The 17,463-nt window shown below is 41.0% G+C and overlaps 3 protein-coding genes across 4 annotated transcripts; all 3 read left to right on the top strand.

Moving 5' to 3' along the window:
- Positions 1-338: 338 nt before the first annotated feature.
- On the top strand, positions 339-1,828 carry foxq1a (forkhead box Q1a). Its single transcript, XM_071527542.1, has one exon. It carries the CDS (start codon positions 545-547, stop codon positions 1,496-1,498), a length of 954 nt encoding a protein of 317 aa, XP_071383643.1. The 5' UTR covers positions 339-544; the 3' UTR covers positions 1,499-1,828.
- A 1,922-nt stretch (positions 1,829-3,750) lies between these two features.
- On the top strand, positions 3,751-7,155 carry LOC139650790 (forkhead box protein F2-like). 2 transcript variants are annotated; one of them, XM_071527546.1, is made up of 2 exons: positions 3,751-4,919; positions 6,405-7,155. In XM_071527546.1, the coding sequence occupies exons 1-2, from the start codon at positions 3,950-3,952 to the stop codon at positions 6,575-6,577; spliced, it is 1,143 nt and encodes a 380-aa protein (XP_071383647.1). In that variant the 5' UTR covers positions 3,751-3,949; the 3' UTR covers positions 6,578-7,155. The 2 variants fall into 2 exon arrangements, with proteins under 2 accessions (XP_071383647.1, XP_071383648.1); XM_071527547.1 differs by having other exon boundaries at positions 6,499-7,155.
- A 7,906-nt stretch (positions 7,156-15,061) lies between these two features.
- foxc1a (forkhead box C1a) lies at positions 15,062-17,040 on the top strand. Its single transcript, XM_071527548.1, has one exon. It carries the CDS (start codon positions 15,292-15,294, stop codon positions 16,711-16,713), a length of 1,422 nt encoding a protein of 473 aa, XP_071383649.1. The 5' UTR covers positions 15,062-15,291; the 3' UTR covers positions 16,714-17,040.
- The last annotated feature ends 423 nt before the right edge of the window (positions 17,041-17,463 follow it).

A 17,463-nucleotide genomic window follows, 5' to 3' on the forward strand; every position in this document is an offset into this window, starting at 1 on the left:
AAATAGGGATATGACTGGTAAGTACTGTGACCTAAGAAATACACAGGAAACGTACGCCACCTGGTTGTCTCAGGTGAAATAGTCCCAAGGTGTCTGCCAGATCAAATTTCACAGGTGAAGCAGTAATAATGCTGTATTGAGCGGGCTGTTCAATGCACATCAGCACTTACAGTACTGATTGATAAATATATCCTATACAGTGTCCTGATGAATGCTGTTATGATAGTGCATCATTCACGGAATATGACGATTTTTGTGATCTTCCGATATCCTTTGAAATCATCTAGCCCCGCCCTCTTGGGTTGGTCCTGAGGTGAGCCAGCTATAAACTGCTCTACAGACGGGCTGTAGGTGAGACGGGCTTGAATGCTCAGGCAGGTATGACAGCAGAGACTGACTTCATCGGATTCCGGACTGATTCCAATTTCATGCACTCAGCGCTCTCACATTTAGAAATTACGGACTTTCCACGGATATCTCTCTGACACCTTTTGGGATCAGCAAGGCCGAAGAATTCTGTCAAACAGGAGAAGTAATCGAAAAGATGAAATTAGAGGTGTTGTGTGGAGGCCACTATGACATGAAACCTCTGGAGATGTCCAGTGATGCAGAGGGAAGCGTGCGCTCTCCTCTCTCTGGTGAGGAGGAGTTGGGGTCGGATGGGGACTGCGTGGCGCACAGCCCTCCACCTGTCACTCCATGCGCCGACAGCAAGGGGAAACCGTACACACGGAGACCCAAGCCCCCGTTCTCATACATCGCACTCATCGCCATGGCTATCCGGGACTCCACCACTGGACGTCTGACTTTGGCGGAAATAAACGACTACCTGATGAAGAAGTTCCCGTTCTTCAGGGGCAGCTACACCGGCTGGAGGAACTCGGTTCGACACAACTTATCTCTTAACGACTGCTTTCTGAAGGTGCTCCGGGACCCGTCCAGACCGTGGGGAAAGGACAATTACTGGATGCTTAATCCTCAAAGTGAATACACGTTTGCTGATGGAGTATTCCGGCGCAGAAGAAAGCGCATTAATACCAAAAAGTTAATCGAGGAGCAAGAGGTGTCCGAGCATGCAGAGGACTCGCAGAGCGCCCCGCCGTCCGCGCCCGTCACTAAAACGGAATCCTGTGCCAAGTTTACCAGTTCATTTGCTATAGACAGTATCCTCAGCAAACCATTCAAGAGGGACAGAAGCGAAGACGATTCTCCAGTTCTCCCTGCCTTCAAGTGGCCGTGCTACACAGATTTACTGATGCCTCATTCAAATCCACCTGCCTCCTTTCCATACGTCAAGTCAGCGTGCCATATGGACTCCTGTGCTGCGCATGTGTTACACGCCTATAGCGGTGGGCTGCTTTCAAAGGGGGGGCATCGAAAATACAGTCTTGCAGCACCAGAATTACATTTGGACTCATCTTTAACTCCTGCAGTCCCGATGCTATCTACCTTAATGGCAGATGTGTACCACCCACTAAAAATCATCAATATGATGTGATGATGGACATACAGGTGGAAACAGGCCAGACTGCAGAGGGCGACTTTTTTCGTTTATGTTATGATTAAATTGGATTTGACATGTTGCGGTGGCAAGGAACTACACTTTGTTAATGCTTGAATCCCTGGTCATTTCCTTTTATGGCCTACGGTGACATGTTTTATGCTTAATAGTTTTATGATACACAGAGTCGTTTGTCATAAATGTTACTGAACTGACCATGACCTTGTTTTGTTTATAGTGTTAAAATATGCACTTTGACTGTTTTTGTTTATTTCTTTCTTTTCTCTCAAGCTTTTCACAAAGAAATAAAGATGAACTTTATGGTGAGCTGTTTTTGCCATTGTTTATATCTCTTGTAACATTACTCAACTTGAAATTACAAGGTTGTCATAACCATGGCTCTCGTGCAGCCTATGACAAATCCGGACAATTAGGTCTATCCAGATGAGACACCATTTATTTACACCCGTTAGGTTCCATCGCAGAAAGAATGTGCGTCTGAATAGGGCGTCTGTTCATGTGGCTCCATCATGCATTCAAATGCACGAAAGAAAATTTGAAATCTGATTCTCGCAAAATAGCTGGACATAGTTCTACATCGCTGTTGGGATTGGTTGCACGTGCACCTTACGGCCTACCAGTAGCCTAAGAAACTCCCTTAAGTATAGCCCTCTTTGTCAATGCACTTTACTGTATATACAATTAATTCCACAGCGCCCAATGCCTGTAGGCCTGCATCCATCACATAAAGCTCCTATGGCTCTGTTTCTTAATGACAGCATGATACATAACAACATCAATATCAGCATCAACAAAAAGTATTATCATTATTATTATTATTAGTAGTAGTAGTAGTAATAGTAGTAGTAGTAGTAGTATTATAGTATATAGTAGTAGTAGTCTATTTTAGTAATAGTGGCCATGGAAATACTGTCAGTATTAGTATTAGTGTTATCCTAATTATCCTTATCCTAATGGTGGTTTATGCTGGCCTAAATTGGCTGCAGCATTTGTGGAGAAGTTTACTTAACTATTTACTTTTCAATGTCCGTGTAGTCTCGCTGTTAGCGGATAAGGGCATCCAATATTTATGTTTTCTGTCTGGCGCTGCAAATAGCTGTCGCCTCTTTCACCACACATGCGCAGGAAAATGGGAATACAAATCGTGCATCCTGAGCGAACTGAATTTGAATCCACAATAGGCAGAGAAGTCTTCCAAGTAGCCCTATTCTTCTGCGGCTTGAAACTAAATTTCCTTTAAAGCAGCTGTGCATCCTGGACGCAGCGGGGTTATAGGTTTGATGTTGCCGGATATTCTGGCTAGATTGTGTTTTTTACCTTTGTTGATATGTGAAAATTATTTTTTTTTCTTCACATCCTTGTTGTGGTGAAGTTTTCTAAATTAAACTACTCTGCATGGGCAAAGACCCACGTTCCATATAAGTCCATTAATGTGTCTTGGGCAGCAGACAAATAGGTGATCAGCAAATAAGGCACACACATAAGGCCTGACTGCATTGCCATTTAGAGTAATAAACGTAACACAGACGACATTTGGAAATTTTATTACTTGGATCTTTCTTTAAGACATTATAATTGGATCATTTCTGTAATCAATTCATTTCTCCAGGGATGTGATCCAGGCTCAAGCGGTAAACTGACACTTATGCGCTGTGTGTGGTATGCTGGCGAGGTCTGATGGAAAAAGCATGCTTCCTCTCATGTCAGAGTCCTAACCCTGAACAGACCCCAAACAAATGAACACTGCATAGGACTCCCATTTCTCCTGTAGCCTACACCTTTACAGAAAGGCATAAAACCACCAGCCTACTCCATCGCAGTTTGTGGGTATAAACCTGTGCAAAGCAACTTATTAAAAATAATCTGTACAAACTCGGTGTCCCTTTATTTGTTACCTGGCTTGTAAAAGTGGCTTGCTGAGTGCCAAATATTGGTCTGATAAATGGGGATCGAGGTGTTTTGGAAAGTGAGTGGTGGGAGGAGATTTATGCTACTCCAGCGCGTTGTGTCCGGCTTCTAGCCTGGACCCTGGCCAGATGGGGAGGGAGTAGATCTCCAGTTCCTGGCGATTTCTTGGAGGGATTTGGGGGATATCTAGGGGCAGAGAGAGATTTAAGAATTGATAGGTGGTCGAGTTGTGTTTGGCCGAGTGGATATGCGCAAGCAAAGTCGAGGAGCTTTATTTCCCCCCTCTTATGGGATTATTGCCAGCAATGGACAGAGTGAGAGGAAGGAGGAGCAGCCGCTGGTGTTCTTGATTATTACAGCTATAAACGCGCAGTGCATCGCAACGGGATACTGACCTCTCCAATTATCGCATTAGGGAACCTTTCTTAAAAACGCGCTCGAGAGGCAAGCAGGGTACCTCGTTAGCTCCGGTCTTTCTGTGCCCCAAAGTTGAGAAGGATCCAAAAAAAGGGGGCAACCATGACGACTGAGAGCTCCCAGCAACATCTGGACCCACCTAATCCTCTGCGCTCCAGTCCAACGGCCGGTGCTTTGAATGCAGCTCTGCTGAGCGCACAGCCAGTGATGGAGAGCGCACACAGCGCATCAGCCAAAGGGAAAAAGGGGAACTCTGGCTTGAGGCGACCTGAAAAACCTCCCTATTCATATATTGCCCTCATTGTGATGGCAATTCAGAGCTCACCGACCAAGAGACTTACTCTGAGTGAAATCTATCAGTTCCTGCAGGCCCGCTTCCCTTTCTTTAGGGGATCATACCAGGGCTGGAAAAACTCCGTCCGACACAACCTGTCTCTGAACGAGTGCTTCATAAAGCTGCCCAAGGGTCTCGGCAGACCCGGCAAGGGGCACTACTGGACTATCGACCCGGGTAGCGAGTTTATGTTCGAGGAGGGCTCCTTTCGCCGCAGACCCCGGGGGTTCCGTAGGAAATGCCAAGCTCTGAAACCCATGTACAGGATGATGAACGGTATCGGGTTTGGCGCGTCTATGCTGCCACAAAACTTTGATTTCCAATCACCGTCTGCCTCATTAGCATGCCATAACAGCTACAACATTGACTTGATGGGTAACACTGTGCCAGGTAGCTTCGAGGGACTCGGAGGGGGGCATCATGTGCCACATATGTCACCAAGCTCCGGGTCATCTTATATGGCTGCGTGTCAGGTGGCGTCTAATGCAGACTATTGCGCGGACAGCAGTAGCAGCCCCTTGCAATCCTCCCCAGCGATGGTCGGGACTTTGGACTGTCAGTCGCCTTACGCGAACGCCGCTTCACACTGGACTTCACCTGGTGTGTCTTCATACATCAAACAGCAGTCTCTGGCGTCAAACAGTCCCACTTCCTCTGCTTTGCACTCGGGAATGTCATCTTACTCTCTGGAACCAAGCTATCTTCACCATAACGCACGAGATTCTTCTGACATTTCAGGTAGGCCTATATCACCGTGTTTTATTTTATTTGCTGAATACTATGCATTTGCACAATTTATGTAGGCCAAGTCATGATAAGAGGCACGCAGGAATCAACTTAGGCCTATAGGTTACCATTAAATTGTACTGATGAATTATTGGCCAAATCAATACAGAAACCAAGTCTGTATCGACACTCAGGCAGTGTGCAAGTCATACAACATTTAAGCGCTTTAAGTATGAACATTTATACAAATTCGATTTTCAAAATCAGTACCTGCTTTGCAATGGGAATATCTTTAATTTATAGCAAAATCAAATGTTGAATCAGAAAAAAAGAATGCATGGGCTGAGCAAGGTAAAGAGAAACGAAAATGCATATTGAGCAAATTAGAGTACACTGAAATCTGCAAATCAAAAATGTTTATTTTCAACTACAACATTTACCAGTTTATAAAATGTCTACACCGAACGACGGAAATGGAAATCCGTGCGCTCAGAATCTCGCCCCCAGCAAGGTTTATTTTTGCAGAAGTTTCAACCCAATATGGGCCTTGGTCAGGTAATACCGTTGGGTTGTATTGTGTATTGGGTTGTAAACGTTGTAAAGTAAAGCTGGGAAAACATTGGAAAGGAGGATTCGTTGTGCAGCTATTTTTTCCCCTTTGGTCACTATTGACGTGTTATCATGCACCTGAGATAAAAATGTTTCTGGAATGTGCACTATTTCCTGTGTCCCATATATAGTGTTTCAGCATCCAAAAATGTCTGCAACTTTATTATACATTTAATTATTTGGCCATAAAACCACCCAAGCGTTTTTTACAGTCAGCCGTAGATCCTCCACAGAAATAGGCCTCCGTGCTACAGTATACATGCAAAATAGGCTGCATGTTATAAACAAGTAACATAATAAACGAGACGATTCCATATCTTTATAAGAGTGAGCGAGGGAGTGAGGAAATAAAAACTGAATCCAATACACTGACAAAAAGATGCTGCTAAAACGACTTTAGCACTACTTCAGTTAGACTTTTTAACCTGGGCCACAACAGATGAATAGAATAGAATAGAATAGAACAACGGGAGTTTGGAGCAAAGGGCCCAGAAATCTAACCTGTGTGGGCTTTTTCTGATATTGTGGTGTTAAACTGCTGTGTAGTCTATATTGTGAGTTGTTTTTTTCCATATGGATGTCCATCGTCTTTTTAATGCCTATATGTCCAAAAACATTTTCCCTGGGGATAATGAAATTTACCTGTACCTGTATATGCAGGCCTACCTGTACTAATGATAAGAAACTAATGTTGACTGCTACTTCACTCACATCTGGATAGAAATAATAATTTTTCAAAGTTAGTGTTTTTACCATAGACTAAAAGTGAAAGATGATTTCCCAACAACTCACATCATTAAACAGAAATTCAGCTCTGCTAAAGAAATCAGCCTGAAAGCGCATTGATCAGCTAGATGTTTGACCTCATTTTCTCCAATTTGCTTACAGTGGGACTGTCTCGATATTCCAGCCATTCGGCGCCAGTGTGCGACAGGAAGGATTTTGTTTTGAACCTAAACGGAATCTCTTCCCTCCATCCCAGCACCGGTGGATCTTACTACCACCAGCTTCATCACCATCACCAAAGCGTGTATCAGGACGTAAAGCCATGCGTGATGTGACAAAGCGAGAGGCTTCAAGGTGGGACTGACAAATGATCCAACAGACTTTCTGGTGAAGAGAAAGTCAAGCTGATCCTCTGAAGATGTCAGCTTCAGAGCGGAGAGGATATAAAAACACCCTCAGTGATTATCTTGGACTTCTTTGACTGTTAAGCAATGGCTTTATCATGATGTGAGGACTTGATGTATTATGTATTTTTTAAATGCTGTTACAAGCTTATTGAGGCACTACATTCTGATTACACCTGACTACACCCACATGGATAATCAGCAATATCCACATTTTAACTGAAAAAACACATTTAGGATTATCATTATTCACGCACTTAATTCTGTTCTCCTGAGTTTGCTGAAGTTGTTGCTGATTTCCTGCAGCAAGACAATAAAGAGATTTATTTTTAAATTTCTGCCTGTCAGTCAATCATGAATAGGAGTTTGTATATTCATATAGAAAAGATTTATGAACGGATGGTTCTTGTTCTTGTAAAGTATTATAATTACTGCCTGACAACATGATTCCTTTCCTGGATAAACATAAACAGTATAGGTCTACTTGCTTTGTGACTTTATGTTATTATCCACAGTAAAATAAGTACAGTATATAACAATTAAATACAACTATAAATGTAATTTAAAATCGGAAAATGTTAGATAATAATATGAAGAATCAATATACATAACTTTATACAATTAACAATTCAACATTATCATTATGCAGAGATCTACATTATAATTACTCTTGAAAGTGAAATCAAATATTAGATAGGCTACAGTTAGAAGTGTGCTGTACCTAAAATATCTAGACAATCTGTTAGTATCAGGTATAAAATATATAAATAAAACAGCTGCATATAGGAATTTAAATATATTTGGGTAGTAGCCAATATCAACCAATATCAATTATTTCTTTCTTTCTTTCTTTCGTTCTTTCTTTCTTTCTTTCTTTCTTTCTTTCTTTGTACAAAAGCATCATTAGTAAAACACAAATAAGTGTAGCATAATATAAACAGGTGACGGATCCAGTGGTTTGAGTAAAATGTATGTTTTTCTTATTCTTATTCTTATTCTTATTCTTATTATACTATTACTAGGCTACTACAACTATTACACAATCTGTTTGGGCTAAATATTCAATAGGCTAATTCAGCCAAAGGAGTACAAAACCTGTCTCATTATGCAAAGCACTTTATTTTTCACTTCACGTTTTTAGCCCTTTTTATACAGTAGTTATGTGCGGTTCGACCATTCACTTCAGTTATAACTCATTCCACAGCCTTCATGTAAAAACATATTTACCAAGCTAGTCAAATATAGGGTTTAAGACAGCTTGACAGTATTCAAACTTTCTAAGTTACAGAGCTCATTTAATTAATCAATCAATTAATGGCGTCTATCAAAGACACTGACATTGTAGTGTAGGTCCAAACCTGCTATGTCTGTGCGTGGGTCTGAATTATTAAAGCTGCTCGCTTCAATAGGCACAGGAGACATGACAGTTTTTAAAACACTGAAAAGTTCATATATAGGCTACAGTATATAATCACTTTCACCATTGGCCTTTAAAACAAAAGCAAACTCAAATTTGCTTGAGCAAATTTTGACTATTCTAGCTTTGTTTATAATTTATTTATACACTATTCGCACACTTAAAAACACCTGTTCAAAATGTAATGCATTGTTTATGATTCCAATATGCTACGTAGAATTATTTTGATGGAAATATTGCATTTGATAATTACCAATGTAAATTCTGAATGAGAACGCTATGTGGTAGGCTACTGTGATTGCTAAATAGAAAATAGCCTACTAACAAAGAAGAGAAAGAAATGAAATTATTGGTCACAAAGAATATCAGAAAATGACAACTGTCAAAAAACAATAGAATAACAATCCAATACACAATTCTGAATTTGGAGCTCTGAAACCTTTCATTTGTGAGGAAACCTGCTGATTATCATGGGACCGTGCCGCCACCTAGTGGTTAATGAGTGCTGTGCACGGGTTGCACCACTGTAGTAGATTATGTGATTAAAATACTTTTCAAACTAGACAACTTTTCAGTTCATTGTTAAACAGCATCGTTGACCACAGCTACATTGTTGAATACATTTACTGTAATGCCGGGTGGACATATACTTTAAAGTAAGCAACACTGGTTCAGAAATAGTTCACACAAGTGAACATATTTATATACAAATGCATTAGGTCATGGATCCTTGTTCAATAGGATGTTATCCTGGGACCTTCAATTTTTCTTGTTAGATTTGATTTAGTAGAGAAACCAGACTACTATACATTTTCTGACTGCTGAACTCTGGGCATGGGAATTAAATCAAACTGTTCCTCACTTTGATATGGACTCAGGACACTGGGATTCCCTAAACTCTATACTGGACTAAATTGGGAACCTGTGGGTAGACCCTCACCTGGAACAGTTAACAAAGCTTTCATGAATATGGTTTGAATTTGGTTTCGTTACTTGGACTATACAGTCTTCGACAGACAATCTGTTGTTTGTGATGAATGTTAAGGTGTGGACACTTTAGAACGAAATGGACTGGCCAGAAAAAGAAAAAAAAACCCACTTTGCACATAAAATATCTTATGTAACCAGAAAAACGAGGAAAATCCTGGACTGACCCTCATCAGCCTATAAAAGCCGACATTCAGGATGTTTTAAAGATCCAATAATAATCTGCATAGATCTGCTGATGGTGCTGGTTAAAATCCCACTCTACACTGTCACCGATAAATAACCTTTTAAAGTTTAACGCCAATATAATGCTGTCAAGACGATTTTTAAGTCATGTCTGTGAAAGCTGAGCTATAAGTGACTGGTTTTAGTCTAAAACGAGCCCAGACTTCATCCACGACCGTGCACGTTTAAGTTCATAATTTCCATAAGAAATGAACAAACATACCATCCAATACAAAACAAGACATTGTGATCACAACGGCGGCATTTACATTCAAGTGAAGATTTAATTATTTTCCAATGCGCAATAGGTTAATCTGATATTTTGGAACATGGGCTATAAATCTCTCGACCCTAAAACTCAATCAGTTGATTCAGACTGAAAAGGCATAAATGATGAGTCTCATCCAAAGCGCTACATATCCATGGGGGGGGGGGGGGGGGGGGGGGGATCTCCAATTTAATACTTGATTTGATTTATACTTGACACAAATTTCCATTCACAAAAATATAACTAACTAACTAACTAACTATAACTAACTAACTAACTGACTCCTAACTCATTCCTAACTGATAGTATTTAATTGCGTGTTTTACTTTAATGTCAGCACTTCGTTTGTTGGAATGTGTGCCAATATGTAGGCCTATTTATTCCCCATGGTGAATATATCATTTCGGAATGCAACTCTTCAAATCAATGAACCGATGCATCCACAGCAATGAAGCTGATAAATGTGGAAAAGCTGACTGTAACTCGCGCGTAATGACTCGCAGTGATTGATAAAGATGAGGAAATACAATTTAAACTGCAAAATCAATCACTGCGAGTCATTACGCGCGAATATAACTCCGTCAAATTGCGTGCATTTCAGTGTAGCCGCAAGTAGGCCTGTGCCACAGCACATTAAAGTACCATCAGTTTTTAGGAGGATTCGAGGAATGAGAGGGAATGAGAGAAGGACAGCGTCAAAATTTAAATATTATGTATTCAATTAAATGTAACCTAATGCATGCAGCTTATTGGACTGTTAGGGCGTCTAACAAACGGGCAAATCACGCAAATTTTCAATTAATTTATTCCTTAGTGGTTGATGTTTATGTTGAAATTGAAGACAGACATCAAACATCATAAGGTGCAGATCAAACATGGCGCGTTTCCAGCCCTATATATTAACATCCTAGCTGGTTATAATGACTAGGCCAATTATGACTGTAGGTCTGAGAGGAGTAAAGAAGGCAGGCGCAATAGGCTACCAGGTTTTATTTATTTATTTATTATTTATTTATTTTTGCATCACCTGTACTCTTCCAATATCCCACACCAATATCCATTTCAAAATATGCATTACAAATAGTATCGAGAATTCACACTGCTGCCACCAAAATTTCCAAATTTTGTGTGTGGGAAATCGCATCTTTACTGTGCATACACACCGTTTACACATAATGAAACCATAGTGACGGTAAGTAAAAGTTGAATGGAAGTTGAATCTATAGTAGGCTATAGAATAAAGCAGCATGAAAATGCATTATAAATAAATGCAGTGTAAATGCAGCATGAAAACGCATTATAGGCTACTCCATAATTCCCGTCAGAGTTTTGATTATAACCATTATGCATCAGCAGAGAAAATGCACAAAAAAACCACAACAAAAATTGAAATGTGGATGAAAGCTTCATTCATTATCTACAGCAATTTTTCGAATCTAAACACCATATTCAGCTGAAAGTGTCAGCAGATGTTGATATGGTGAAGTGCGTGAGAGTCAAACACTAACAGGACAAAAACCTTCTGGCTGTTGGCGTTAAGCGAATGTGTGAAATACTTTTCTATAGGCCTATTGTGGCTTTCCTCCAAATTATGAAATGGGCACAAAGCTAAACTTGCGAGTCTTTTTTTTTTTTTTTGCCGTTATCCTCTCGCGAGATCATAATGTCCCACGAGAGTAAACCTTGGTTTTTCAACGTTAATTTTCAGAAGTGGGGAAGGTCAGTGGATTACGTGTTTGGGGAAATGTAGGGGAAACTGATCTCTCAATGTTGTATGTTGGTCTATAAAACACTGCATATTAAGCATATTGCCCTGAGTTGAAGCACCAGCAAGATGTTTGCCCGTTTCTTAATGGAAAATGAACCACCAAAAAGGAATGTGTACAACTGATAGTCATGCGGGATTCATCATGAGATTCCTAGTGTAGATAGTCCTCCCAGGACAAATCATCACTAGTGTCATGGACGGGGTAGTTCAAATTACGCCCTGGCATGTGAGGAGGAGGAGGAGAAGAAGAAGACGAAGAAGAAGAAGAAGAAGAAGAATTATTGAAGTAATCGTGTCATTGGTGGTCCACTTCTGTTTTGGCCCTCTTTACTATGAGCTTGCTTCTGTCCTCTCTGCAGTGATTTCATCGACAGTACTTGAAGCTGACATCGGTGCATTTCACTATTTCAAGGTTAAGGTTTTTCCTAGTGGGACTGGCCATAGCCGGTGCTTTCTCGTCTTCCTCATGATTAATGATCCTTCCTTCCCATCGAGGCCATGAATCGGATAGACCGCGAGGTGGCAGTAGTGCCTTTCCAATAAACTGGACCCCCTTTCCTCAAAGGCTCGTACTGCCTGCGAGAAACGCTTTAGGAATTAAATCTGAGCCTTAGGTCATAGACATAATAATAACAATAACACTCATCAAGGTATGGCATTTGGCTAAGATAATCCTAATTTGATGTTGTAGTTTTTATCATTATAATGGCAGCACAGATAAAGGAAAATCCACAGAAGTGAAGCCACAAACAAACAAACAAACAAACAAACAAAAAAGTCACATCATGGAGGCACTGAGGACCAATATTCATTCGAAGCTGTTTGTTGTGGTGAGTGGACTACTTCTAATAATTTACACATCTTTGGGACAAAAATACACTACACAACATGTGTTAATGACAATACATCTTAACAAAACATATCAACATATGTTGTTATAACATATCTTGTGTTGAAAAGTAACAAAAAAACACACATCTGTGTAAAAATGACACATCCTTTTAAGAGTGCATCTGTAAGAGTGACCAAATCATAATATCTTGTCAGTCATCAGTTATTTCTCCATCTGTCTCTTGAAGTCAGTATAAGCCGATTTGAAACTGCTGGGGCCAAATTAGATGCAGGGACTTTGCCAAACCTAACCAAACCTAAGGCTTTAGTGAACTGACTTTCCTGATCAGCCTGTAAAAGAAGGATAATTTAAAAAAAAATGTTTACGTTTTCTTTTCTTTTTTTTTTTAGCTTTACATAAGATAATTTGATTCTATGAGTGTTTTGCGATGCAATATGAAAAGTGGTAGGACAGGTTAAACAAACGTTTTCACCAAACCCTGAAGTTTCACATGCAGTTTCCCCTCGCTGGTCGCCAGAGGGAGCCAAGTTCATATTTATGACGAACCTTGAACATTTTCCAACTACGACCGGTCGATTGGACTCATTTCACCTCCAACCTTTTAATCAGTGAAGCCCCGCCCTTCTCTCTCTCTCTCTCTCTCTCTCTCTCTCTATCTATCCATCTATCTTTCAATCACATGTATACAGCATTATTGTGAGTTTTTAATCACTTTATTTGGGTAAATAATTATTACCTTTTAGAACAAGCTATTAAATGTTTACATTTTGTTACAATATCGGCAACTGGTAGTTAAATCTTCTGCCGTCAGGAAGCAAGACCGCAACAAAACCAGAACATTTTTTTCTACAGCCTACATCGGTCTTTGCCGCTAGTTGTTTCTAATTAAGGATAAATAGATAGCATATAGATATAGATAGATAGCACATCATATTATAAAATTAGAACATTAATAAAACATGGCAAAATAGCATTATTGTCAAATAATAATCATTGTGATCTGATAATTTGCTGTTGTGTCGGTAGCCTTTTGTTGTTTTTAGTGCAAGAAGAACTTTGTTGCGGGAGGAAAGATGAAGTTTGTTGAAAAAAAGTGGGGCAAATGATGAAAAAAAAACAAACAAAAAATGCATTGTAGGCAAAATAGCTCACTATTACATCGGGCGCCTATCATAAAAATATTACTCTATTGATGATAATGTAGTGTATGACATATATATAGTAGGCCAAATTATGTTGGTAACATGTAGGAAATTGCCATAGCCATTATTATCACATTGTTCCTTTTTTCCACTATTGTTTTATTATTTTAAATACTGAATCGTGGTTTTCACTGTGCTTCACTCATAGACGTACAGCTTTTATTGTAACTGTATGGGGACTAGGTGGGCAGACCATAGTATTAAGTAAAAAGCACGTTGTGAATTGTGTAAACAGCCCGGGGCGGTGGAAAAAGTTCATGCCCGGGTCCATGTAAGGAGAAACCGGCGGAGCAGCAGGCCACTGCGCGGTCATTTAATTAAGACGACCTGCAAGGGATTAGACCGATATTGGGGCTGTAACTTTGCCTCACAATGACCATTAACAATTTCATGCACACTCTCTTTTGACAGCAGGGCAACACATAGGCCTCCAGGGTGTAGGCCTATCAAGCTCCGTTTTCTTTATAGCTGTGCTAAAGTCTGTTTAACTTTCTATATCCACGACTGATTTCCTACCAAACGTTAACCTGTAAATGCATCAATTGTTGCAAATTATATGGGCTAATAAACACATTAGAAACTCTCCATAGTTTTTTAAAAAAATAAAAAATATGAATATATAGCCTGAATTATAGAATTGTTACATTAATTTGAGGTTACCAAAACAAAATATTGCTAGAAATAGTTGCGCATTTATAAGTTCACAAATAGTGTTAAATATATTGCATACTAAATAGGCTACTTACGTTTGTTCAGTTAGACACAATAAATTCTCGGTAGGCCTCTAGCTCAATAACACCAGAGATTATCAAACATTTTGATGAAAAACGACACATGCTAGGTGTCATGGTCATCCCATTTGGTTCCTTGTCTTTTAATCCTTTTCTTGAATAGAGTAAACTCTCACACCTTTGGCCATTCTCAGCCCAAATTGTCTTAATTCCCGTTGTAATGAGATCGCACTTACCGCCCACTGCCAATGATGTGAGAGACTCTGTCCTGCTTTGATGTTGCAGTGATCTGCTGCTGGTGTTGAGTCTTTTAACTAACACTCAGCGTTAATACATTCTCCTGTTAAAGACGTTGAACTGGACGGAAACCATGCCATTTGGTTTCTTATTAGGTTATTATTATTATTTTCTGAAAACAAATCCAAAATGTTTATCCTGCGTCAGAACCTAAGATACTATGATTTTATACATAGCTAATTGAATTTCTTATTAAAGGTGACATCTAGAGAGTATGCCTTATGAAAGCACTGTCTTGCGCGAGCAGAGGTGCATATTTAAACTGAAATATCCACTGATATCAATGTCTCACACAATGTCTTTGTACTCATATTAATGCATATTAATTTAATTTAAATTGTAGTTTTGACATATAAATTGTCTGTTTTTGTTCCTTAGGGCAACTGTGTGACCTAACCTGTGCGGGAATATGCAGGCCGTGATCTGATTGTGTACATGTGAGCTGCTCTCTCACGTCTGAAGTCTTGGCTGCAGTGGGCTGGGAGTTACCAACACCTCCTCTCGTTTTTCTAAAGCCTTGTGTGTGGCCAGGAGTTTGCTCCATTTCTGCTCTCTCAGTTCTGCTGACTTCCAATTGGACGCCTTGTGTGCTTTTTGGGGAGGAGCTCCACTGGCAGCAAAAAGGAGGAAAGAATTTAACTGCGCAAAAGTCCTGTGTGGTGACGGATGCCCGAAGTTCAGAACTTTTTCAATGTGTGTTTCATAGAGACACAGAGATGGGAACTGCTTAAACACCGTTGAGATCCTGCACATCGCGCTGTTGTTAGACTTTTGTCCTTTTTTTAAGTGAGCGGTCAGGAGCTGTGATTTGAGCGCCTCAGCTTTCAGAGCAGGGAGAAGAGGAGCTCTCCGGCTGCGTATTTTGGAGCTTTATTTTCGCCGGATCAAAGTGAAGACATGCAGGCTCGCTACTCCGTTTCCAGTCCCAATTCATTGGGCGTCGTGCCTTACATCAGCAGCGACCCAAGCTACTACCGGGCCGCTGCCGGTGGGGGATACACCGGGATGCCAGCACCTATGAACATGTACTCTCATGCGGCCCACGACCAATATCCTGCGAGCATGGCCCGGGCGTATGGACCGTACACTCCTCAACCCCAGCCCAAGGATATGGTCAAACCCCCGTACAGCTACATTGCGCTCATTACTATGGCTATCCAAAACTCGCCTGACAAGAAGGTGACCCTGAATGGGATTTACCAGTTTATCATGGAAAGGTTCCCATTCTACCGAGACAACAAGCAGGGCTGGCAGAACAGCATCAGACACAATCTGTCTCTGAACGAGTGTTTTGTCAAGGTGCCCCGTGATGATAAAAAACCTGGCAAAGGCAGCTACTGGACCCTGGACCCGGACTCGTACAACATGTTTGAAAACGGTAGCTTCTTGAGAAGGAGACGGCGGTTCAAAAAGAAGGACGTGCTGAAAGAGAAAGAAGATCGAGTGACGAAGGAGACGCCGTCGAGGCAGCAGGGCCGGGAGCAGGAGCAGCCGGTGCAGGGCTCCCAACCTGTGAGGATCCAGGATATTAAGACCGAGAACGGGACGGTGACGCCGCCGCAGGCCGACTCGCCCTCCTTGAGTACCGTGCCCAAAATTGAAAGCCCGGACAGCAGCAGCAGCATGTCCAGCGGCAGCCCCCACAGCATCCCGTCCAATAGGTCCATCGGCATGGACAGCTCCGAGCACCACCACCACCACGGCCAGGCCTCGACGCAGGGCTTCAGCGTGGACAATATCATGACCTCTCTCCGGGGGTCGCCACAAGGAGCCACCGAGCTCGCCCCCAGCCTTACCGCCTCCACCAGGACAGGTATAACACCGTCTTTGTCCTTAAACTATTCTCCAAATCAGACGTCAGTCTATAGTTCCCCCTGTAACCAAAACTCTATCTCCACTACCTCCAATGCAACCTATCATTGTAATATGCAAGCCATGAGTTTGTACGCCGGGGACAGATCTAGCCACCTAGCACCGAGTACCACCGTGGATGAAACATTGCCAGATTACTCGATCACTACCACCTCATCCTCTCTGACCCACGGTAATCTAAACTCGGGGCAGGAGGGCCATCATCCCCACCAAGGGAGGCTTACCTCATGGTACCTCAACCAGGCCGGAGACCTGGGCCATCTGGGCGCAGCCTACCCGGCACAGCAGCAGAACTTCCACTCTGTCCGAGAGATGTTTGAATCCCAGAGAATTGGCTTGAATAATTCACCGGTGAATGGGAATAACAGCTGTCAGATGTCATTCCCACCGAGCCAATCCATCTATCGCACTTCGGGAGCTTTCGTATATGACTGCAGCAAGTTCTGACCAAAATAGGCTTTGTTTCCACGGTGTTTTAACTCTTTCAGTAAAATCCAGTGATTTTTTTTCCTCCCACTCACCTGCCCATACCATGGACTAATATGAGACAGAACTCAAACAAAAGACAGAAAGACTTGATCTTGGTTTATAAAGAACAGTGTTACTGCAAATAACACGTAAGTCTCTCCTTGCTTTTGTGACTTTATGTGATATGTTAAGGATATGTCAGTTTTCATGGACATATTATGACGTGTAAAATGCATATAGTAATTTATTTCTAAACTGTAGCCGGATATTATGGACCAAACACCAAAAAAGTGTTTCTAAATTGAATTGCCTTAATTGTCCAAAAAATGTTCCATTATAAAAGTAAAAGAAAAAAAAAAAAAAAAAAAAGGAACGTGTATATCGCCGTACTATTTCAAAGATTCTTCATTTGTTGAAAAGTATTTTGAAGGATTTGCTTTGTTTGTTTAATAAATTGTCATTTTATGTGAGTTAAAGTTACGCCTCGTTTCTTATAGACTTGAATATAGGCCAGTATTTTTATACTCCTGGCGCCAGTTAGTTTTGTGTGGGAGGTAAATAGGCCTCGTTATTATTCTGATTTGACCCATCTGACTCTGTGCAGGTCGAGGGGAGGTTTAGGTTCTGTTTCATTAATGCCATGCGTTTCAATAAGTACCAGCTACAACAAAATATTTTGAAAAGAAATGGAGGTTATTTGGAGTGTTGGCTAATACCTATAAATCTTTC

This window comes from Centroberyx affinis, unplaced genomic scaffold (assembly GCF_046629955.1).
Source record: "Centroberyx affinis isolate AG114_WGS23_722 - 3 ecotype Tasmania unplaced genomic scaffold, CSIRO-AGI_Caff_v1 ptg001544l_1, whole genome shotgun sequence".
In the NCBI taxonomy this organism is placed as follows: domain Eukaryota; kingdom Metazoa; phylum Chordata; class Actinopteri; order Beryciformes; family Berycidae; genus Centroberyx; species Centroberyx affinis.